Raw genomic sequence first — 25,813 nt, forward strand, 5'->3', positions numbered from 1 at the left:
GCCAGAGAGTTGTGGTAGATGGTTGCCTCTCTGACTCGAGGCCTGTGAATAATGATGTGCCACAGGGATAGGTGCTGAATCCATTTCTATTGTCATCTATATCAATGATCTGGATGATAGTGTAGTAAACTGAATAAGGAAATTGGCAGATGACACCAAGACTGGGCGAGGAAGGCTATAGTCATACTTTATTGATCCTGGGGGAAATTGGTTTTCGTTACAGTTGCACCATAAATAATAAATAGTAATAGAAATAGTAATAGAAAATAGTAATAAATAATTAAATAGTAATATGTAAATTATGCCAGTAAATTATGAAATAAGTCCAGGACCAGCCTATCGGCTCAGGGTGTCTGATCCTCCAAGGGAGGAGTTGTAAAGTTTGATGGCCACAGGCAGGAATGACTTCCTATGACGCTCTGTGCTGCATCTCGGTGGAAGTCTCTGGCTGAATATACTCCTGTGTCCACCCAGTACATTAAGTAGTGGATTGGAGACATTGACCAAGATGGCATGAAACTAGGACAGCATCCTCTTTTCAGACACCACCGTCAGAGAGTCCAGTTCCATCCCCACAACATCACTGGCTTTACGAATGAGTTTGTTGATTCTGTTGGTGTCTGCTACCCTCAGCCTGCTGCGCCAGCACACAACAGCAAACATGATGGCACTGGCCACCACAGACTCGTAGAACATCCTCAGCATCGTCCGGCAGATGTTAAAGGACCTCAGTCTCCTCAGGAAATAGAGATGGCTCTGACCCTTCTTGTAGACAGCCTCAGTGTTCTTGGACCAGTCCAGTTTATTGTCAATTCGTATCCCCAGGTATTTGTAATCCTCCACCATGTCCACACTGACCCCCTGGATGGAAACAGGGGTCACCGGTACCTTAGCTCTCCTCAGGTCTACCACCAGCTCCTTAGTCTTTTTCACATTAAGCTGCAGATAATTCTGCTCACACCATGTGACAAAGTCTCCTGCTGTAGCCCTGTACTCAGCCTCATCTCCCTTGCTGATGCATCCAACTATGGCAGAGTCATCCGAAAACTTCTGAAGATGACAAGACCCTGTGCAGTAGTTGAAGTCCGAGGTGTAAATGGTGAAGAGAAAGGGAGACAAGACAGTCCCCTGTGGAGCCCCAGTGCTGCTGATCACTCTGTCGGACACACAGTGTTGCAAGCACACGTACTGTGGTCTGCCAGTCAGGTAGTCAAGAATCCATGACACCAGGGAAGCATCCACCTGCATTGCTGTCAGATTCTACCCCAGCAGAGCAGGGCGGATGGTGTTGAACGCACTGGAGAAGTCAAAAAACATGACCCTCACAGTGCTCGCTGGCTTGTCCAGGTGGGTGTAAAAGCTTGCAATGGGATCTGGAGCTACTGAAAAATGGCAGATGGAATTTATTGCAGATGATAGTGAGGGGTTGCACTTTGGGATGACACACCAGGGTGGAACTTGCACGGTGAGTTTTTTGGGCATTGAGGAGCTCAGGAGAACAAAGGGATCTGTGAATACAGATTTATAATTCCTTGAATGCGGCATCACAGGTAGATATGGTCATTAAGAGTGCTTTTGTCACTATGGCCTTCATTCATCGAAGTACTGAGTACTGGAGCTAGCATGTTATGTTGGAGTTAGATAAAACCTTGATAGTACTCCTAATTTGGAGTATTGTGTGAAGCTCTGGTCACCTACCAACAGGAAAGGTATCAATAAGATTGAAAGAGTGTGGAGAAAATTTACAAGAATGTTAGCAGGACCTGAAATATAGGGGAAAGGTTGAATAGCAAATGAAATACAATGTTGGAAAGTGTATGGTCATGCACTTTGGTGGAAGAAACAAACAGGCAGACTATTATTTAGATGGGGAGAGAATTCAAAATGCAGGGATGCAAAGGGTCTTGGGAGTCCTTGTGCAGGATACCCTAAATCTCCAGGTTGAGTTGGTGAATGCAATACAGTATTGGCATTTTGTTTTAAAGGTATAGAATATAAAAGCAGGGATGTGATGTTGAGGCTCTGTAAGGCACTCGTGAGACCACACTTGGAGTATTATGTGCAGTTTTGGGCTCCTTATTTTAGGAAGAATATACTGACATTGGAGAGGGTTCAGAGAAGATTCACAAGAATGATCCCAGGAATGAAAGAGTTACCGTAGGAGGAACGTCTGTCAGCTCTTGGGCTGTATTTGCTGGAGCTCAAGAGAACAAGGGCAGATATCATCGAAACATTCTGAATGTTAAAGGGCTTGAACAGATTAAATATGACAAAGTTATTTCCCATGGTAGGGGAGTCTAGGACTAGAGGGCATAACTTCAGGATAGAAGGACGTCCATTTAGAACAGAGATGCGGAGAAATTACATTACTTAGAGGGTGGTAAGTCTGTGGAATTTGTTGCCACAAGCAGCTGTGAAGGCCAAGTCATTGAGTACAATTAAGGCAGAGTTAGTCAGGTTCTTGATTAGCCAGGGCATCAAAGGGTATGGGGAGAAGACAGAGGAGTGGGATGACTGGAAGAATTGGATTTTTAGATTTTAGATTTAGATTTAGATTCAACTTTATTGTCATTGTGCCGAGTACAGATACAAAGCCAATGAAATGCATTTAGCACCTGACCAGAAATGCAAAGAATAGTGTTATTTACAAAATAACTGCGAATAAAAAAAAGCCCATGATTGAATGGCAGAGTAGACTCGATGGGTCAAATGGCCTACTTCTGCTCCTATATCTTGTGGTCTTAAGGTCTAGGTTGGGTAAAACTAGAACTACAGACATGGGTTAAAGGTCAAAGGTGAACATGAGTGGGAACGTCTTCACTCAGAGGATGGTGAGAGTGTGGAACGAGCTGTTAGTAGAAGCCATGGATGCAGGTTCAATTTCAGTACTAAAGAGAAATTGGGATAGATACCAATGCGAGGCTCTTTCAGAAAGTAAAGAAGGCGTGGGATCCAAAGAGACCTGGATGAAGAAGTTGAAGAGTGAGTTAGTAAGTTTGCTGATGACACAAAGGTTGGGGGTGTTGTGGATAATCTGGAGGGTTATCAGAGGTTACAGTGGGACATTGATAGGATGGAGAACTGGGCTGAGAAGTGGCAAATGGACTTCAACCCCGATAAGTGTGAAGTAGTTCATTTTGGTAGGTCCAATTTGAAGACAGAATATCATATACATGGGGTGATTGATAAGGTAGAAGGAGTCAATTTTAGAAAACTTAGCACATTTATTTTTCAACATAGTCCCCTCCTACATGTACACACTTAGTCCAGCGGTCGTGGAGCATACAGATCCCTTCTTTGTAGAAGTGGTCCACAGCAGGGGTGATTGATAAGTTCGTGGCTTAAGGTAGAAGGAGATCTTGTTACATGCATGTGCAGTTCAACTCTTTGAGTGAAAATGCGGAAAGCTTGAAGTTAATAACTTATGTCCTTCTACTTTAGGCCACAAACTAATCTATCACCCCTGCTGTGGACCACTTTCTGGAGGTCCAAGACGCAGACTTCTACAAGGAAGGGATCCGTATGCTCCACGACTGCTGGACTAAGTGTGTAAATGTAGGAAAAATAAATGTGCTAGGTTTTCTAAAATTGACTCCTTCTACCTTAGACCACAAACTTATTAATCACCCCTCGTAAATGGTGAGACTCTTGGCAGTGTGGAGGATCTGAGAGATCGTGGGGTTCATGCCGATAGGACACTCAAAGGTGTTCCGCATTGACAGTGTTGTTAAGAAGGCATATGGTGTGTTGGCAGTCATCAGTTCAAGAACTGAGAGGTAATGTTACAGCTAAATAAGACCTTGGTCAAACCCCACTTGGAGTACTGTGCTCAGTTCTGGTCACTTCACTACAGGAAGGATGGGGATGCTATAGAGACAGCGCAGAGGAGATTTACAAGGATGTTGCCTGGATTGGAAGGTGTGCCTTATGAGAATAGGTTGAATGAACTTTACCTTTTCTCCTTCGTGGGACAGAGGATGAGAGGTGACCTGATAGAGGTGTATAAGATGATGAGGGGCATTGACCATGTGGATAGCCAGAGGCTTTTTCCCAGGGTTGACATGGCTAATATGAAGGGGCATAGTTTTAAGATGCTTGGAAATAGGTACCGAGGGGATGTCAGACGTAAGTATTTCACACGGAGAGTGGTGGGAGTGTGGAATGCACTGCCGGCAGCGGTGGTGGAAGCAGATACAATAGGGTCTTCTAGAGCGGTACATGGAGCTGAGAAATATAGAGGGATATGCACTAGGGAAATTCTAGGCAGTTTCTAGAGTGGGTTACATGGTTGGCACAACATTGTTAATAATTATTCTGTTCTCCTTTACACTTATGTACAGGAAAATACATTAAACAATCTTGAATCTGATCTCTCTGATCTGCTTTGAATTTCATGCCACATACGTTCTTTTTACCACTGCCCGGGGAAACAGACCCAACAATCTACACTTTTTTTTTACCATGAGACATCGGAGCAGAATTAGGCCATTCGGCACACCAAATCTGCTCCGCGATTTCACCATGGCTGATTCATTTTCCCTCTCAACTCCATTCGCCTGCCTGCTCCCCATAACTTTTCAAGCCCTGACTAATCTCTGCCTTAATTGTGAATTGGCCTCCAAAACTGCCTGTGACAACAAATTCCAGATTAATGACCATCTGGCCAAAGAAATTACTTCTCGTCTCCCTTCTGAAATGACATCTCTCTATCCTGCAACTGTGCCCTCAGATCCTAGACTCCCCCACTACTCTCCACATAGACTCTCTCTAGGCCTTTGAACAATCGATAGGTTTGAATAAGATCTCCCTCATTCTTCTGAATTCCAGTGAGTAAAGGACAAGAACTATCAAATGCTCCTCATATGATAAGCCTTTTATTCCCATAATCATTCTCGTGAATCTCCTCTGAACACTCTCCAATGTCAGCACATCCTTTCTTAAATAACTGCTAACAGTACTCTGTGAGGCCTCGCCAGCTCTTTATAAAAGCCTGAACATTACATGCTTGATCTTATACTCTAGTCCTCTCAAAACAAATGTTAACATTGCATTTTCCTTCCTCATTACCGACTCAACCTGCAAGTTAACCTTTTGGGAATCTTACACAAGGATTCCCAAAACACTTTGCACCTCAGAGTTTTGAATTTTCTTTCTCTTTATAAAATAACCTATGCTTTTGTTCCTCCTGTCAGTGATATTTATAACTTGATTCTAATTTTGAACTTGCATCCACCACATTCGCTGACAGCTCATTCCAACTTGCACCACCCTCTAAGTCCTGAAGAAGTTCCCCTTCAGAGGTCCCAGCTGGGAATGTTGACTGTCGCATCCTGCTACAGATGCTGCCTGACATGCCGGGATCCTCCAGCAGTTTGCGGATTGCTCCAGATTGCAGTATCAGCAGTCTCCTGTGTCTCCAGAGATTCAGTGTATGCCACATCAGGAGAGACAGGGCAGACAGGAGTGTTAAAGAGGTCGGCAGGGAAGATGTTTTGCTCCACCGAAAGGTTTCTCTCCGAAAAGCTGACTGTACACTTTTCCTAGATACTGCCTGGTCTGCTGAATTCCTCCAGCACTTTGTGTACGTTGCTCGGATTTCCTGTATCCACAGACTTTCTCTTGTTTGTTGAAGATTTTTCCCCTGACCAGGATTGTAAGGGATAAAACTGGTCCTCTTGAAGATCAGAGTGGTCGGCTATGTGCAGAACCAAAGGAAATGGGGGAGATCTTAAATAGGTTTTTTGCGTCTGTATTTACTAAGGAAACTGGCATGAAGTCTATGGAATTAAGGGAAACAAGTAGTGAGATCATGGAAACTGTACAGATCGAAAAGGAGGAGGTGCTTGCTGTCTTGAGGAAAATTAAAGTGGATAAATCCCCGGGATCTGACAGGGTGTTTCCTTGGACCTTGAAGGAGACTAGTGTTGAAATTGCAGGGGCCCTGGCAGAAATATTTAAAATGTCGCTGTCTACAGGTGAGGTGCCGGTGGATTAGAGAGTGGCTCATGTTGTTCTGTTTTTTAAAAAAGGATCGAAAAGTAATCCGGGAAATTATAGGCCAGTAAATTTAACGTCGGTAGTAGATAAGTTATTGGAGGGAGTACTAAGAGACAGAATCTACAAGCGTTTGGATAGACAGGGACTTATTAGGGAGAGTCAACATGGCTTTGTGCGTGGTAGGTCATGTTTGACCAATCTATTGGAGTTTTTCAAGGAGGTTACCAGGAAAGTGGATGAAGGGAAGGCAGTGGATATTGTCCACATGGACTTCAGTAAGGCCTTTGACAAGGTCCCACATGGGAGGTTAGTTAGGAAAATTCAGTCGCTAGGTATACATGGAGAGGTGGTAAATTGGATTAGACATTGGCTCAATGGTAGAAGCCAAAGAGTGATAGTAGAGAATTGCTTCTCCGAGTGGAGGCCTGTGACTAGTGGTGTGCCACAAGGATCAGTGCTGGGTCCATTGTTATTTGTCATCTATATCAATGATCTGGATGATAATATGGTAAATTGCATCAGCAAATTTGCTGATGATACAATGATTGGAGGTGTAGTAGACAGTGAGGAAGGTTTTCAGAGCCTGCAGGGGGACTTGGACCAGCTGGAAAAATGGGCTGACAAATGGCAGATGGAGTTTAATACAGACAAGTGTGAGGTATTGCACGTTGGAAGGACAAACCAAGGTAGAACATACAGGGTTAATGGTAAGGCACTGAGGAGTGCAGTGGAACAGAGGGATCTGGGAATACAGATACAAAATTCCCTAAAAGTGGCGTCACAAGTAGGTAGGGTCGTAAAGAGAGCTTTTGGTACATTGGCCTTTATTAATCAAAGTATTGAGTATAAGAGCTAGAATGTTATGATGAGGTTGTATAAGGCATTGGTGAGGCCGAATCTGGAGTATTGTGTTCAGTTTTGGTCACCAAATTACAGGAAGGATATAAATAAGGTTGAAAGAGTGCAGAGAAGGTTTACAAGGATGTTGCCGGGACTTGAGAAACTCAGTTACAGAGAAAGGTTGAATAGGTTAGGACTTTATTCCCTGGAGCGTAGAAGAATGAGGGGAGATTTGATAGAGGTATATAAAATTATGATGGGTATAGATAGAGTGAATACAAGCAGGCTTTTTCCACTGAGGCAAGGGGAGAAAAAAAACAGAGGACATGAGTTAAGGGTGAGGGGGGAAAGTTTAAAGGGAACATTAGGGGGGGCTTCTTCACACAGAGAGTGGTGGGAGTATGGAATGAGCTGCCAGACGAGGTGGTAAATGCGGGTTCTTTTTTAGCATTTAAGAATAAATTGGACAGATACATGGATGGGAGGTGTATGGAGGGATATGGTCCATGTGCAGGTCAGTGGGACTAGGCAGAAAATGGTTCAGCACAGCCAAGAAGGGCCAAAAGGCCTGTTTCTGTGCTGTAGTTTCTATGGTTTCTATGGTTTCAGGGTTACAGACTCAGAAGGCTGAGAGGCTGGTGAATCAGGACTGAGTACAATGTCTGCACCCATAGAGTCACACTGTCACACAGCACAGAAACAGACCCTTTGGCCAATCTTGTCTGTGCCAAAATATTAATCTATCTAGTCTCATCAACCTACATTCTGGTCAGGCAAAAAAACCCACAAAAGATAAAGATTACAATAATAATTTTTTTAAAAGTCCATAAGGCCATAAGACAAAGGAGCAGAAGTAGGCCATTCGGCCCATTGAGTCTGCTCCGCCATTTTATCATAAGCTGATCCATTTTATCCTATTTAGTCCCACTGCCCTGCCTTCTCACCATAACCTTTGATGCCCTGGCTACTCAGATACCTATCAATCTCTGCCTTAAATACACCCAATGACTTGGCCTCCACCGCTGCCCGTGGCAACAAATTCCATAGATTCACCACCCTCTGACTAAAAAGTTTTTTTCGCATTTCTGTTCTGAAAGGGCGCCCTTCAATCCTGAAGTCATACCCTCTCGTACTAGACTCCCCCATCATGGGAAACAACTTTGCCACATCCACTCTGTCCATGCCTTTTAACATTCGAAATGTTTCTATGAGGTCTCCCCTCATTCTTCTAAACTCCAAGGAAATAGTCAATAAATAGAAATACATTAGAGTGCTTTTATACATAGATTGATTACATGTCCATAAAGTGATGCCAAGCTGTACAGGAGGTGAATGACGGGAAACAATAAAGTACTGGTGTTGAGAAACACAAAGGTGGCAGTGGATGGAGGCACATTGATCATGTTTATAAGGTATTTTGAATAGGTACGGGTAGGAAATGCATGGATTGACACGAGCCTAATGCAAATGATGGGCCTAGAGTAAATAGGCAACACGGTGAGTCTGCATCAGGTAGATTAAAAGTCCATTTCTCTCCTGTGTGGTTCTATGGTTCACTTACTTAAAGAACAACAGATTACTCAAGCATAGGATCTGTCTAATGAATCCATGTTGACTCTGCTCATCCTTTCCTGGCTGTTGTGTTGGTAGATAATGACTGCATGCAGGTGTGTCAGGTAATTCAGAACACCGGCCTTTGTTGCAAAGAGTGTGTATTGCCAAGTCTATTGTCATGTGTGTAGGCAGGGATAGGTACAATAAAAACTTGCTTGCAGCAGTCTCACAGGCACTTCGGTTCAGACACCACACAGATCATAAATTGCATACTACCGCGAAGGGACTGAGAAAAGCAAATGAGGTATAGGTGAAAAAAGGCAGAATCAGAGACAAGTCTACTGTAGTGCAAGAGGCAGCTTAGCGGACTCAAACATTGAAAAGCCTGGATATGGGGAGCATGTTTCCTATAGTGGGAGAGACTAGGGCCAGAGGGTGCAGCCTCAGAATAGAAGGGTGTCCCCTTTAGGATGGAGATGAGGAGGAATTTCTTTCGCAAGAGGGCAGTGAGCCTATGGAATCATTGTCACGGACGGCCGTGGAGATCTTCATTGGATATATTTAAAATGGAGCTTAATAGTTTCTTGATTAGTAAGGTGTCGAAATTTATAGGGAGAGGGCATGACAATGGGGTTGAGGGCAGGGAGGATAATAGATCAGCATTAATGGAAATGACAGAGCAAATTCCATTGGCTGAATGGCCTAATTCTGCTCCTATGTCTGATGTTGTTACGGTCTTATAGCTCAAGAACCTGATGGTTGAAGGAAAGTAACTATTACCGACCCTGCTGGTGAGAGACCACAGGCTCCTGAACCTCCTGTATGTTGCATAAATGTATGACTATTGCTACTACTTTACAGAAACTGGAATACTATGCATAAATTTGGTTCCCATACTGAAGATGCTGTTTATTTGCCTGGAAGCAGCATAAAGGAGGTTCATTAGGTGACACATGGAGTCACAGAGCACTACAACATAGAAGCAGGCCATTTGGCCCATCTACTCTAATCCAGCATGGTCCCATCTATCTGCACCTGGACTTCCTGCCAAAGGGTTTCGACCTGAAGCGTCAACTGTACTTTTTTTTCCATAGATGCTGCCTGGCCTGCTGTGTTCCTCCAGCATTTTGTGTGGGTTGATTTGGGTTCAACTGCAGCATTTAAGAGAAGTTTGGATGTACATAGATGGGAGGGGCATGGAGGGCTGTAGTTCAAGTGTAGGTCATTGGGAGTAGGCCAAATAGTAGTTCAGCACAGAGTAGATGGGTCAAGTGGCCTGCTGCTGTACTGTAGTGTAAGAACATCTCATCCTGAGGGCTACTGATAGGAGGGCTGCTGAGAGTGGGTTACCTCCAGTGAGAAGCGGAATCAGAATCAAGTTTATTATCATTGGCATACATCTTGAGATTTGCTTTATTTTCAGAAATAATACACAAAAATTACAGAAGTTGCAATGAATTACAAAAATCAATAAGTAGTGAGGTAAGTGTTGATGAACCGTGTACCCCAGAGTGTGTGGAGACAGTCAATGGTACATTGCCGGAGGAAACCTGCTACTGAGGATGAATTACAGGTGAGGGGAGAATGAGAGTATGGTGCTGAGGTCAAGGTGGGATCAGTCAGAGCGGGGCAGGCTCAAGGGTAGCATGACCTGATCCTTTTGCTGTTTAGAGCAAAATACAAGTCCGAGAGAAAGTGAATGTGGCCATTGGGAACTGGAAGAGCTGGGTAGAGCAGGCAGCCTCATTTGCATAGGAAGGAATGTGGCTAAGGGAACTGGGTGAGCTTGGAGGAGCAGAAAATCTCCATATACTGTGTAGAGGAAAGAATGTGCAGCATTCTCCAGTGGCAGTATCTCCATCTCTCTCTCCCTCCTTCTCACTATCTGTCTCTCATCTGTCTCCCTCCTTGCCATTTCATTCTCCTCTCTGCCTCCCTCTCTCTCCCCCATCCCTGTCTCTCCAACTATCTCTCCCTCTGTCTCCCATGTTCTCACTGCTTCTCTCTCATCCCCATCTCTCCTCCTCTCTTCATCTCCCTGCTTCTGTTTTTCTCCCCTTTCCCTCTCCCCCCTCCATCCATTCTCTCCTCCTTTCTTGCTCTCTTCCCTCCCTCCTGTGAATTTCTATCTTTTGCTCCCTTTCTCTTCTCCACCCTCTCCACTTCTCTCTCGCACTCCACCCATCCTCTCCCCTCTCTACACTTTGTTCTTATCCCTCTGTCACCTCTCTCCTCTCTTCATCTCTTGCTCCCTCTCTCAATCTCTCTCCACACTCCCGCCACCCTCTCTCCCCCTCTCTCTACAGAAGCGTCATTGACGGAGCTGAAAGGAACCCTGTGTCACATTCGGGAGCTGGATGACGTCCTGCTGAAGGATGTGGGTGACAAGATCAAGCAAGATGGCAGGTACCAGCCTAAGAGGGGATCCTGGGTGATCACTGTCAGCAGGAGGTCTCCTCGAACCTACCCAGGGCACAGGGGGTAGAGCATTCATGTTCAGCATGGGGTCACCTTCAACTGTGCACAGGGCACAAGGCCATGGAGTGACTCTGGAACTGGGAATGTACAGGGACTCTAGAATGAGAATATGGAGTGACTGTGGGACTGGGAATGTCCACAGAATCCGGGATTGGTAATGCACAGGGACTTCAGGACAGAGGATGTACAGGAACTCTGGCACTGGGAATATGAATGGACTCTGGGATACAGGTCTCCAGAACTGGGATTGTACAGGAACTCTAGGACTGGGAATGTACAGAGACTATGGGACTAGGAATGTGGAAGGACTCCAGTACTGGGATTGTGGAAGGACTCCGGAACTGGGAACGTACAGAGACTCCGTGACTATGAATGCACTGGGACTCCAGGATAGGGAATGTTGATGCATTATGGGACTGGGAATGTAGAGTGTTTCTGGGACTGGGAATGTACAGGGATTCCAGGACTGGGGACATAGAGGCTCTGGTACTGGGAATGTACATGGAACTAGAAATGTACAGGGACTCCAGGATAGGGAATGTTGAGGGATTATTGGATTGAGAATGTACAGAGACCCAGGGACTGGGAATGTAAAGGGTTTCTGGGACTGAGGATGCACAGGGATTCCAGGAATGGGGATGTACAGGGACTCTGGGATCGGCAATGTACAGCTTTGCTGGGACTGGGGATGTGGATGGTCTCCAGGCCAGGGAATGTACAGAGAGTGAGCGATAGGGAATATACAGGAACTCTGCAATAGGGAATGTAAAGGGACTGCAGGACTGGGAATTTACAGGGACTCCTGGTCTGGGAATGTACAGAGTCTCTGGGATAGTGAATGTAGAGGGACTTGGGGATAAAAAAAATGAGGATGGTCTCTGGACTGGGAATGTGGAGGGACTCTGAGATAGGAAATATACAGGGACTCCAGGATGAGTGTAACACTCTGGTTCCGCCAGCAGTGTAAGTTTAGTGTAAGTTGGAGGATCAGAGGGATCTCAGGGTCCGAGTCCATAGGGCACGCAAAGCAGCTGCGCAGGTTGACTCTGGTTAAGAAGGCATACAGTGCATTAGCCTTCATCAATCATGGAATTGAGATTAAGAGCCAAGAAATAATGTTACAGCTATATAGGACCCTGGAGTATTGTGCTCAGTTCTGGTCGCCTCACTACAGGAAGAATGTGGAAACCATAGAAAGGGTGCAGAGGGGATTTACAAGGATGTTGCCTGGATTGGGGAGCATGCCTTATGAAAACTGGTTGAGTGAACTTGACCTTTTATCCTTGGAGCGACAGAGGATGAGAGGTGACCTTATAGAGGTGTACAAGATGATGAGAGGAATTGATCGTGTGGATAGTCAGAGGCTTTTCCCCAGGGCTGAAATGGTTGCTATAAGAGGACACAGGCTTAAGATGCTGGGGAGTAAGTACAGAGGAGATGTCAGGGGTCAAGCTTTTTATGCAGAGAGTGGTAGGTGCATGGAATGGGCTCCCGGCAACGGTGGTGGATACGATAGCGTCTTTTAAGAGGCTTTTGGATAGGTACATGGAGCTTAGAAAAATAGAGGGCTATGGGTAAGTCTAGTAATTTCTAAGGTAAGGATATGTTCGGCACAACTTTGAGCCGAAGGGCCTGTATTGTGCTGTAGGTTTTCTATGTTTCTAAGACACACTCCGGCCCTGCCAAACATGAGATGGAAGTGCAACCCCCCCCCCCCCCCCAATCCCCATTTGTGTGGATGCTGCATGATTTGTTACCCTGTTACAAATCAGTACACCACATACAGCTTTATAATTCTTAGTTTGACTAAAGGATTAGTAAAGAAAAAGCAAAAAAAGAAAAGGACCCATTTTAAATGAAACAGTTTGACATGCACAAGTTGGAGCTCAGTTTCCCCTTCGTCAATCCTCCTTTGATTCTCCAGGCTACACCAAATCCTGGCCCCACTCCAGGTTGACTCCTCCGACCTCTCCTCTCCCCTCTCAAAAGCCCCAAGCCCAACCTTCATGTCCCTCACCAGAGAAACCCCCCCGAATGGATGGCACACATTTGTTCTAACTCTTATCTTCAACGGTAACCCAGACAAGCAGCTTACACAGAGAACAGAAAAGCATAACAGAGAAAAAATATGAACCATGTTTACTAGGGCATTACACTAGGAATCCAGAGGGAATTTGGAACTGCAAACGTACAGGGACTCCAGGACTGGGATTTTAGAGATTCTGGGATAGGGAATGTACAGGGATTCTGTGACTGGGGATGTATAGGGACTCTGACAGGTACTGTAGTGGGACACCAGGACTGGGAATGTACAGGAACTCTGGGATTGTGTATGCACAGGCACCCCAGTGCAGGGAATGTGGAGATCTCCAGAACTTGGAGGGGTTAGGGAATTCAGGATTGGGGAAAAAACATACTCTGGGACAGGGAAACACAGGTACTCCAGGACTGGGAATATACAGGTATTCTGAAACTGGGAATGTACAGGAACTTCAGGACAGTTAATGTACTGGGACTCTGATATGGGGAATATACAGCAACTCTGGGACTGGGAATGTGCAGAGACTCCAAGACTGGGAATGTACAGGGACCCCCAGACAGAGAATGTTGTGGGACTCAGGGTCTGGGAATGTGGATGGAATTCAGGACTGTGAATGTATAGGGTTTATGGGATAGGGAATGTATATGGACTATGAGATAGGGATGTACAGGGTCTCTTGGACTAGGAATGTACAGGGAATCAGATCAGAACATACAGGGACTCCAGGTCAGGGAATGTTATGGGACTCTGGGACTGGGCACATGGAGGGAATTCAGAAGTGAGAATGTTCCAGGACTCTGGGACTGGGATTGTGCAGGGACTTTGGGAGTGGAGGGTGTAGAAGGGATTTGGGACTGATTGTATAGGGGCTCTGGGATGGTGAATTGCAAGGATACCAGGATAGTGAATGTACAGGGACTTCGGGACTGGGAATGTACAAGGGTTCTGGGACTGCGAATGTGGAGGGATTCCCAACCAGGGAATGTACAAGGACCCTGGGACTGGGAATATGGAGGTTCTCTGGGACTGGGAATGTACACTGACTCTGGGCCTGGGAATGTACAAGGATTCTGGGACTGGGAATGTACTGGGAGTCTGGGGCAAGTAATGTACAGAGACTTGAGGACAGGTAATGTACAGTGTCTCTGGGATGTGGAATATACTAGGACTTTGGGACTGGGAATGTGGAAGGATTGCAGGATAGGGAATGTACAGGGACTGAAGGATTGTACAGGGACTCTGGGACTGGGAATGTGCTTGGACCTCTGAATCTGACAATATACAAGGACTCTGGGACTGCAAATGTACAGGGACTCCTGGATTGGGAACGTACTGGGACTCTGGGAAATGTAATGTTCTGCAACTGTGTGACTGGGACTGAGAATGTACAGGGACTCCAGGACTGGGAATGGGAGGGAATTCAGTGGGGCAGAGGATTGGGAATGCACAGGGACTCTGGGACTGGGGATCTACAGGGACTGCGGGATTGGGAATGTGGAAGGAATTTGGTACTGGGATTATGCACAGATTAAGGGACTGTGAATGTACAGGAATCCAGGAAAAGGAATAAAAGGGGTCTTTTCTGGTTGGCTGCCAGTGATCAGTGGTGTTCCTCAGGGGTCAGTATTGGGACTGCTACTTTTCACATTGTTTGTCAATGATTTGGATAATGGAACTGATGGCTTTTTGGCAAAGTTTGTGGATGATATGAAGAGAGGTGGAGGGGAAGATAGTTGCAGCAGGATTTAGGCAAATTGGAACAATAGGCAAAAATGTGGTAGATGGAATACAGTTTTGGGAAATCTATGATGATCCATTTTGGTAAAAGGAACAATACTGCAGACTATTATCTAAATGGTGAGAAGGTTCAAACATCAGAGGTGCAGAGGAACTTAAAAGTTGTCGTGCTAGACTCCTAGAACGTTAATTTAGAGTTTGAGTCTGTGGTAAAGAAGGCAAATGCAATGTTGGCATTTATTTCAAGGGGAATAGAATATAAAAGCAAGGAGATAATGGTGAGCACGAGGAAATCTGCAGATGCTGGAAACTCAAGCTGCAGCTGCAGCTCTTAACAAACTGCGTGAGGGAACTGGAGCAGGAGCTGGATGACCGACAGATCATTCGGGAGAATGAGGAGATTATTGATCGTAGCTACAGGGAGGTACTTACGCCAAAGGAGCAGAGGACAGGAAATTGGGTCACTGTCAGGCGAGGGAAGAGGAAAGGGCAGGCAGAGCAGGGTTCCTCTGTGGCCATTCCCCTCAACAACAAGTATACCGCATTGGACACTGTTGGGGGGGATGACTTACCTGGGACTAGCTGCAGTAGCCGGATCTCTGGCACTGAGTCTGGCTCTGCAATGCAGAAGGGAGGGGGGAGAGAGGAGAGCGGTATTGATAGGGGACTCGATAGTTAGAGGTGCAGATAGAAGGTTCTGTGGTCGTGACAGAATCCAGGATGGTTTCTTGCCTCCCAGGTGCCAGGGTCAAGAATGTCTCTGATCCTTTCAGCATGACATTCTGAAGTGGGAGGGTGATCAGCCAGATGTCGTGGTGCACATCGGTACCAATGACATAGCAAGGAAGAGTGAAGAGGTCCTGGACAGCAAGTATAGAAAGCTTGGTAGGAAGTTGAAAAGCAGGACCTCAAGGGTGGTAATCTTAGGATTGCTACCTGTGCTAGGTGCCAGTGAGGGTAGGAATAGGATGCTCTGGAGGAGGAACAAGTTGCTGAGGAACTGGTGTAGGGGGCAGGGTTTCAGATTTCAGGATCATTGGGACCTCTTCTGAGGCAGGTGGGAACTGTACAAGAGAGACGGGTTACACTTGAACCACAGGGGGACCAATATTCTTTCAGGGAGGTTTGTTAGTGCTATTGGGGTGGCTTTAAACTAGATTTGCAGGGGATGGGAACCAGAGTGCCAGAGCTGACAGTGTGGCTGGGGTGAAAATAAATGATGTTGAAAGTTTAAGCAAATCCGCTGATAGAAAGGTTGTGAGTGGTGGTAAAAATCTTCTGAGGTGTATATATTTCAATGCTAGGAGTATTGCAGGGAAGGCGGATGAGTTGAGGGCGTGGATTGACACGTGGAATTATGACGTTGTAGCAATTAGTGAAACTTGGCTACAGGAGGAGCAGGACTGGCAGCTTAATATTCCAGGGTTCCGATGTTTCAGATGTGATGGAGGCAGAGGAATGAAAGGTGGGGGAGTAGCATTGCTTGTTAGGGAAAATATTACAGCAGTGCTCAGGCAGGACAGATTAGAGGGCTTGTCTACTGAGTCCTTATGGGTGGAGCTGAGAAGCAGGAAAGGTATGGCCACATTAGTGGGATTGTATTACAGACCACCCAATAGTCAACGAGACTTGGAAGAGCAAATCTGCAGAGAGATAGCAGGCAACTGCAGGAAACAAAGTTGTGGTAGGGGATTTTAATTTTCCATACATTGATTGGGACTCCCATACTGTTAGGGGTCTAGATGGTTTAGAGTTTGTAAAATGTGTTCAGGAAAGTTTTCTAAATCTATATATAGAGGGACCAACGAGAGGGGATGCAATATTGGATCTCCTGTTAGGAAACGAATTAGGGCAAGTGACAGAAGTGTGTGTAGGGGAGCACTTTGGTTCCAGTGATCATAACACCATTAGTTTCAATTTGATCATGGGCAAGGATAGATCTGGTCCTAGGGTTGAGGTTCTGAACTGGAAGGCAGCTAAATTTGAAGAAATGAGAAAGGATCTAAAAAGCGTGGATTGGGACAGGTTGTTCTCTGGCAAAGATGTGATTGGTAGGTGGGAAGCCTTCAAAGGGGAAATTTTGAGAGTGCACAGTTTGTATGTTCCTGTCAGGATTAAAGGCAAATTGAATAGGAATAAGGAACCTTGCTTCTCAAGGGATATTGCAACTCTGATAAAGAGGGAGTTGTATAAAATGTATAGGAAACAGGGGGTAAATCAGGTGCTTGAGGAGTATAAGTAGTGCAAGAAAATACTTAAGAAAGAAATCAGGAGGGCTAAAAGACAACATGAGGTTGCCTTGGCAGTCAAAGTGAAGGATAATCCAAAGAGCTTTTACAAGTATATTAAGAGCAAAAGGATTGTAAGGGATAAAATTGGTCCTCTTGAAGATCAGAGTGATTGGCTTTGTGCGGAACCAAAGGAAATGGGGGAGATCTTAAATAGGTTTTTTGCGTCAGTATTTACTAAGGAAGCTGGCATGAAATCTATGGAATTGAGGGAATCAAGTAGTGAGACCATGGAAACTGTACAGATTGAAAAGGAGGGGGTGGTTGCTGTCTTGAGGAAAATTAAAGTGGATAAATCCCTGGGACTTGACAGGGTATTCCCTCAGACCTTGAAGGAGACTAGTGTTGAAATTGCGGGGGCCCTGGCAGAAATATTTAAAATGTCGCTGTCTACAGGTGAAGTGCCGGAAGATTGGAGAGTGGCTCATTTGTTCCGTTGTTTAAAAAAGGATCGAAAAGTAATCTGGGAAATTATAGGCTGGTGAGTTTAACATCAGTAGTAGGTAAGTTATTGGAGGGAGTACTAACAGACAGAATCTACAAGCATTTGGATAGACAGGGGCTTATTAGGGAGAGTCAACATGGTTTTGTGCGTGGTAGGTCATGTTTGACCAATCTATTGAAGTTTTTCGAGGAGGTTACCAGGAAAGTGGATGAAGGGAAGGCAGTGGATATTGTCTACATGGACTTCAGTAAGGCCTTTGACAAGGTCCCACATGGGAGGTTAGTTAGGAAAATTCAGTCGCTAGGTATACATGGAGAGGTGGTAAATTGGATTAGACATTGGCTCAATGGAAGAAGCCAGAGAGAGTGGTGGTAGAGAATTGCTTTTCTGAGTGGAGGCCTGTGACTAGTGGTGTGCCACAGGGATCAGTGCTGGGTCCATTGTTATTTGTCAACTATATCAATGATCTGGATGATAATGTGGTAAATTGGATCAGCAAGTTTGCTGATGATACAAAGATTGGAGGTGTAGTAGACAGTGAGGAAGGTTTTCAGAGCCTGCAGAGGGACTTGGACCAGCTGGAAAAATGGGCTGAAAAATGGCAGATGGAGTTTAATACTGACAAGTGTGAGGTATTGCACGTTGGAAGGACAAACCAATGTAGAACATACAGGGTTAATGGTAAGGCACTGAGGAGTGCAGTGGAACAGAGGGATCTGGGAATACAGATACAAAATTCCCTAAAAGTGGCGTCACAGGTAGATAGGGTCGTAAAGAGAGCTTTTGGTACATTGGCCTTTATTAATCCAAGTATTGAGTATAAGAGCTGGAATGTCATGATGAGGTTGTATAAGGCATTGGTGAGGCCGAATCTGGAGTATTGTGTTCAGTTTTGGTCACCAAATTACAGGAAGGATATAAATAAGGTTGAAAGAGTGCAGAGAAGGTTTACAAGGATGTTGCTGGGACTTGAGAAACTCAGTTACAGAGAAAGGTTGAATAGGTTAGGACTTAATTGCCTGGAGCATAGAAGAATGAGGGGAGATTTGATAGAGGTATATAAAATTATGATGGGTATAAATAGAGTGAATGCAAGCAGGCTTTTTCCACTGAGGCAAGGGGAGAAAAAAAAACCAGAGGACATGGGTTAAGGGTGAGGGGAGAAAAGTTTAAAGGGAACATTAGAGGGGGCTTCTTCACACAGTGGTGGGAGTATGGAATGAGCTGCCAGACGAGGTGGTAAATGCAGGTTCCTTTGTAACATTTAAGAATAAATTGGACAGATACATGGATAGGAGGTGTATGGAGGGATATGGTCCATGTGCAGGTCAGTGGGACTAGGCAGAAAATGGTACGGCACAGCCAAGAAGGGCCAGAAGGCCTGTTTCTGTGCTGTAGTTTCTATGGTTTTATGGTTTTCAACACACATCAAAGTTGCTGGTGAACGCAGCAGGCCAGGCAGCATCTCTAGGAAGAGGTACAGTCGACGTTTCGGGCCGAGACCCTTCGTCAGGACTAACTGAAGGAAGAGCTAGAAAGAGATTTGAAAGTGGGAGGGGGAGATCCAAAATGATAGGAGAAGAGGAGGGGGAGGGATGGAGCCAAGAGCTGGACAGGTGATTGGCAAAGGGGATATGAGAGGATCATGGGACAGGAGGCCCAGGGAGAAGGAAAAGGGGGAGGAGGGAACCCAGAAGATGGGCAAGGGGTATAGTGAGAGGGACAGAGGGAGAAAAAAGAGAAAAAAAATAATGGATGGGGTACGAGGGGGAGGTGGGGCATTAACAGAAGTTAGAGAAGTCAATGTTCATGCCATCAGCTTGGAGGCTACCCAAATGGAATACAAGGTGTTGTTCCTCCAACCTGAGTGTGGCTTCATCTTGACAGTAGAGGCGGCTGTGGATAGACATATCAGAATGGGAATGGGATGTGGAACTAAAATGTGTGGCCATTGGGCCCGAACGTCGACTGTACCTCTTCCTTGAGATGCTGCCTGGCCTGCTGCGTTCACCAGCAACTTTTAGGTGTTGCTTGAGATAATGATGAGCCTTCATAAGACACTAGTAAGGCACAGTGGGAGTATTGTAAACAGTTTGGGGCGCCATATCACAGAAAGGATGTGTTGTCATTGGAGTGTGTTCAGAGGAGGTTCACAAGGATGATTCCGGGAACGAAGAGGTTACCATATGAGGAGCATTTGGCAGCCTTGGGCCTGTACTCACAGGAATTTAGAAGCATGCAGGGGGATCTCATTGAAACCTACTGAATGCTGAAAGGACTGTACAGGGTGGATGTGGAGAGGATGTTTCTCATGGTGGAGGTATCTAGAACTACAGGGCACAGCCTCGAAATTGAGGGGCAACCTTTTAGAACTGAGGTAAGGAGGAATTTTTTTAGCCAGACAGTCGTAAATCTGTGGAATGCTCTGTCACAGACTATGGTGGTGGCCATGGATATACTTAAGGCAGAAGTTGATCATTTCCAAATCAGTCAAAAGATATGGCAAGAAGGGTGAGGGGAAGAAACAAGGGAATCACTTGGGAAAGGGAGGTGAGGACAAGGGGAAATGTGTGGGGTTGAGAGATCAGGGGATGGTTGGTTGGGTGGGAAGGAGATGGTTGGGGAAAAGGTGAGGATGGACATGTGGGGGGAGATGTTGGGAATGGAATTTGTGGGTTGGGTGTTGGGTTGTGGTTGTCTGGAGTACAAGGGCATTCCTGTGTGGCCCTGGGATGTTGGCTGACCTTGCCTCATTCCCTCCCTTGCTCTCCCCAACATGCTCCAGGTGGCCACTCATTATTGACCCTTCCGGCCAAGCCAGCACCTTCCTGCGGTACCGCGACACCAACTTCCACAACGCCCTCAATCCCAGCCATATGAAGCCTGAGGTTCTGCGTCTCGGCCTGCTCAGAGCTATCAGGTAACTGGAGAACAGACACAAACGGATCAGTCGGTAGGTCTCTGAGAAACCACCTGTGGAAGTAGAGACAGCTGCAGGGAGTATTCGGGTAGTGGTGCAGTAGGATGCAGTCAATCTTGCTGCACACTCCGACACTTACTGTTCCCCGGGAGAAACAAAAACACTCAGCAAGTCCGCAGCATCTGTGGGGAGAGAATATTTCCGATCTGGGACCCTATACGCTAACCCATTTCCAGCTGTTCCTCTTTTCCTCAGAATCAGAACCAGCTTTATTATCACTGACGTGTCACAAAATCTGCTGTTTTTGCAACAGCACTACAGTGAAAAATGCATTTAAAAAACACTGATTAGAGACCTGAGACAAGATGCTTCTAGTGGTGCATTGATCAAAGCTGGTGACAGTCAAACAAAAACATGCTAAATGTCTTCAGCCTCCTGGCAGAGAGGAGACCCTGGTGAGCTTTCTTCCAAATGATCATAAATACAGCCGAACAAAACAGCATTACTCTGGGCCAAGGTGCAAGACACAGTTCCAAGCATCAGTGTCTTGGCTGTACCATCCACAAAAATGGACCAGGACACACTACAGGGGATATTCACTTCTGGGAAATTGAGGGTCTCAACCCTCAAGTGTTAATAGTGAGGGGGTAGTGTTAGGTTACAGACTAGTACGTATCATGGGAGAGCACTGGCAGATGGAATTTGATCCTGTCGAGTGTCAGTGTCTTTGCCTCAACCTCTAAAGGTGGAGCCCAGAGACCGTTTTGGAACAGGAGAACCTCAGTGTAAAGGTCCAACGATTCCTGAGGTGGCAGCTCAGGTAGGAAGTCAAAGTCAAGTTTAATTCCATATGCTCTGAACCATGTGCACGCCAGTGTGATGAAAAACTTACTTGCAACAGCATCACAGGCACATGGCATCAGATAAGCAGCATTCACAAGGAAAATATAAATTAAATTATACAGAATTTTCACAAGGAAGAACACAATTAGAACAAATCAGCAATACACTTTAGTGTGCTGATCTGTAGTGATTAGGGTTTTGATGGTTGGTTTAAGAACTGGAAGTAACTGCTCCTGAGCCTAGTGGCATGGGACCTCAGGCTCTGTACCTCCTGCCCACTACTAGCTGTGAGATGACATGGTCTGGATAGTGAAGATCTTTGTTGACCATAAGATATAGAAGCAGAAGTAGGCCATTTGACCCATCGAGTCTGCTCTACCATTCAATCATGAGCTGATCCAATTCTTTCAGTCATCCCCACTACCCTGCTTTCACCCCATACCCTTTGATGCCCTGGCTAATCAAGAACATCTATCTCTGCCTTAAATACACCCAATGATTTGCCTCCACAGCCACTCATGGCAACAAATTCCACAGATTTACCACCCTGACTAAAATTTCTCCGCATCTCAGTTCTAAAAGGACACCCTTCAAACTGGAAGTCATGCCGTCTTGTCCTAGAATCCCCTATCATGGGAAATAACTTTGCCATATCGAATCTGTTCAGGCCTTTTAACATTCGGAATGTTTCTATGAAATCTCCCCTCATTCTCCTGAACTCAAGGGAATACAGCCAAAGAGCTGCAAGATGTTTCTCATACAGTAACTGTTTTATTACTGGAATCATTCTTGTGAATCTTATCTGAACCCTCTCTAATGTCAGTATATCCTTTCAAAAATAAGGAGCCCAAAACTGCACACAGTACTCCAAGTGTGATCTTACGAGTGCCTCATAGAGCCTCAAAGAGCCTCAACATCACATCCCTGCTTTTATATTCTATACTTCTAGAAATGAATGCAACATTGCATTCGCGTTCTTAACAGACTCAACCTAGAGGTTAACCTTTAGTGTATCCTGCACAAGGACTCCCAAGTCTCTTCACATCTCTGCATTTTGAATTCTCTCCCCATCTAAATAATAGTCTACCCATTTATTCCTTCCACCAAAGTGCATGACCATACACTTTCCATCATGGTATTTCATTTGCCACTTCTTTGCCCATTCCCCTAAACTATCCAAGTCTGTTTCCTCAACACTACCTGCTCCTCCACCTATCTTTGCATCATCAGTAAATTTAGCCACAAATCCATTAATACTGTCGTCCAGATCATTGACATACATTGTAAAAAGCAGCAGTGCCAACACCAATCCCTGTGGAACTCCACTGGTAACTGGCAGCCAGTCAGAATCGGATCCCTTTATTCCCACTGTTTTCTGCCGACCAGCTAATGCTCCACCCACTAGTAACTTCTGTGTATTTCCATCGGCTTTTATCTTGCTAAGCAGCCTCGTGCAGCACCTTGTCAAAGGCCTTCTGAAAATCCAAGTACACCACATCTACTGCATCTCCTTTGTCTACTCTGCTTGTAATTTCCTCAAAAAATTGCAGTAGGTTTGTCACACAGGATTTTCCTTTCAGGAGACCATGCTGGCTTATCATGTGCCTTCAGATATTCTGTAATCTCATCCTTAACAATCAATTCCAACAACTTCCCAGCCAATGATGCCAGGATAACAGGTCTATAGTTTCCTTTCTGCTGCCTCCTCCCCTTCTTAATTAGAAGAGTAACATCTGCAATTTTCCAGTCATCCAGTACAATGCCAGAGGCTATTGATTCTTGAAAGATCATCGTTAATGTATCTGCAATTTCTCCAGCTACTTCCTTCCGAAATCAGAGGATGCACTATCAAATCCAGGAGATTTATCACACGCTCAGACCATTAAGCTTCCTGAGCACCTTCTCAGTCGTAATTTTCACTGCACATACTTCACTTCCCTGACAGTCTTGCATGTCCGGTACACCGCAAGATGTCTTCTGCTGTGAAGACTGATGCAAAATATGCATTCAATTCCTCTGCCATCTCTGCATCTCACATTACAATATCTCCAGTGTTGTATTGGTCCCATATCTACCCTCGACTCTCTTTTACCCTTTATATACTTTAAAAAGCTTTTAGTATCTTCTTTGATATTAGTCGTCAGCTTCCCCTCATAATTCACCTTCTCCTTCCGAATGACCTTCTTAGTTTCCTTCTGCAAGTTTTTAAAAGCTCCCCAATCCTCTATATTCCCGCGAGCTGTGGCTTCCTTGTATGCCCTCTCTTTTGCTTTTACTTTGGCTCTGACTTTACTTGTCAGCCACAGTAGTGTCCTTTCCTTTGAAGTTGGGGTTATATGCGAGAGTAGGTGAGTGGTGCTGAGACTGTCAGACCTGCCCCTGACTAGTGAATGATGAAGCAACGAGAGGACGTGAATGGTCACCTCATCTTACTGTTTGACACTTGACCAGAGTAAGCCGCACACTGACCTGTGATGTTTACTGCCCTGAGGTACGGCAAAATGCTTGTCATCGACATGATGGAGGTGAACATGTTCCAGGTGGTGACGGCAGTGTTTGAGCAGATCCAGGCCGGACTCATGGAGAAGTTACTGAGTAAAGAGTTGCTGCAGAAAGATGGGTGAGTGAATGGCCATCCTGGGGCGAGTGAGGGGATGACCCAGGGTGACTGAGGGGCTGTCCTCGGGAGAGGGGTGGGGGAGGGGCTTGTTCCAGGATGTGTGAGGTGCTGTCCCAGGAGAAAGGTGAGGGGTGAGTGAGGGGTTTTCCCAGGGTGAGGGTGAGAGAGGTGCCATCATGGGGTGAGGAGGGTGAGTGAGCAGCTGTCTTGAGGTGAGTGAGGAGTTTCCCAGCAATGAGGGGCCGGCCTGGGGTAATGGCTGACTGAGGGGTGAGCAATGAGCTTTCCTGGAGTGAGACTGAAACTTGGTCTGCTACCCAGGTAGGTGTCCCGTTTCTCTATACCTGCCCTCCCAGCCCCTGATTCTGCTGCCACGGGACTCAACTGCCCTCCCAGGTGAGGCCTCGCTTCGCTTACCCATCTTGCGGAGTGCTCTGTAGTGTCTACACTGCACAAGCACAAACAGACCATGTGACATGTGTTCTTCAGTCTGTGAGGGCCTGGCATTGGCCATGAATCCCCTCGGCCCATTCCGATCACCCACCCTATTTGTCTGTGGACATCCTTACGAGTTCTGGCCCACCTGTGACACCACCCGCACCTCCTTCTGCAGTACGTGGGTTCACCTGGCATCTGTGCTCAGGAGCAATGAGGGGTGGACAGTGGCATTAACCATTAACATTATCCCACCTTCAGCTCCAGAGCAAGGGCCCAGCACTGTCCTTAGTCCTCCTGTTGCAGGCCAGGCCGTGAAACATGAACGTTTTGGTGACCTTCCCTTAGGTTTGAGAGCGCCTGCCATTGCTGTTTAATGACGATGAGGATCCTGTCTGCCAGCCGCTGTAAGACACTTCACCGACACTTCCCGAGAGCACCCATTCCTCTCAACCCTCACTGTCATCACTTCAGATATGCCCCCCTTGTTCTCCCTGCTGTCAGCAGCCGTCATTTATGCACGTTAACGTTCCCTTGACAGATTTCTGTCGTTGATCCAGCCAGGAGATGGGCCGGAATATTCCCGCCATGAATTCTCACCTAGCCGAGTGGAGAAATTCCAACTGGTATTCCTCACCAAGCAGCAGACCCTCGCGAAAGAACTGCTCAGCGTTTTCTACCCGATTCAGATCATCATCAAGTAGGCAGGCAACAGCAGAGCAGCCTGACAGACACACTCTGCTCCATTCAGCACCAAGGTGACCAGGCAGTGACCCCGGACACCTGCGATAGTGGATCGGGGTATATCACAGCTGAGTTCTGGGAACTGCAACAGAGCCAGCCAGATGCAGCTGTACCCATGGATCCCACATCCTCCCGACTCCATTGCAGATTCAATCCAGTCTATAAAGTGGAGAATAAAAAAAAAAAACAACTTTACGGTCGTGGTGAGATCCCTGCACTCCAGAACAAACCAACTATTCCGGTCCAGTTGCAACACTTGCACCTACAGATAGATGCCCACCTGCATCCTGAGCACAAACACTAACTGTTGCTCCAGTCCTTAATGTGAGCTGACCGCCTCAAAACCTTTTTGCATGCACCCCTATACCCCAGAACCCACCCCTCTAGTGTTGCTTCATTTAGTAAACCTCCCACCAGACCATTCCTGATTTTTTTGGTTCTCCGTGAGTGCAAACAGGGTTGAGAGCAAAGTCCCCACTCAGGCACTAAATAAGCATCAGTGTTGTCAGATGTACATCAAAACATTCAGTGAAATTCATTGTTCGCACCAACCAGTGAAGTTCGAGGATGTGCTGGGGTCAACCATCAACATCACATGCCCACAACTTACTAACCCTAACCTGCACATCCTTGGCAGGTAGGATGAATCCAGAAAAGCTGGAGGAAACCTATGCAGTCATGGCAAGAACATACAAACTCCTTGCAAAGAGCAGTGGGGTTTGAGCTCCAGTCACTGTCGATGTAAAGCATTATTCCAACCACTTATTTACCATCCTGCCCATATACCATAAGACCATAAGACATTGGAGCAGAATTAGGCCATTCAGCCCATCGAGTCAGCTCTGCCATTTCATCGTGGCCAATCCTGGAT

General features: G+C 45.9%; 1 protein-coding gene across 3 annotated transcripts in view; it reads left to right on the plus strand.

Annotated features, from left to right (window-relative positions):
• LOC140194814 (IQ motif and ankyrin repeat domain-containing protein 1-like) overlaps positions 1-25,084 on the plus strand; it is a 117,886-nt gene extending 92,802 nt beyond the window's left edge. For 2 of the 3 annotated variants that reach the window (XM_072252097.1, XM_072252099.1), the window contains 4 exons: positions 10,698-10,797; positions 20,166-20,300; positions 23,635-23,763; positions 24,759-25,084. In XM_072252097.1, coding sequence (XP_072108198.1) covers positions 10,698-10,797; positions 20,166-20,300; positions 23,635-23,763; positions 24,759-24,960 — 566 coding nt within the window. In that variant the 3' untranslated portion in view covers positions 24,961-25,084. Of the gene's footprint in view, positions 1-10,697; positions 10,798-20,165; positions 20,301-23,634; positions 23,764-24,739 lie in introns of all 3 variants that reach the window. The other variant, XM_072252098.1, reaches the window with a different exon arrangement.
• The last annotated feature ends 729 nt before the right edge of the window (positions 25,085-25,813 follow it).

The sequence above is a fragment of the Mobula birostris genome, chromosome 3, assembly GCF_030028105.1.
Source record: "Mobula birostris isolate sMobBir1 chromosome 3, sMobBir1.hap1, whole genome shotgun sequence".
Lineage (NCBI taxonomy): Eukaryota > Metazoa > Chordata > Chondrichthyes > Myliobatiformes > Myliobatidae > Mobula > Mobula birostris.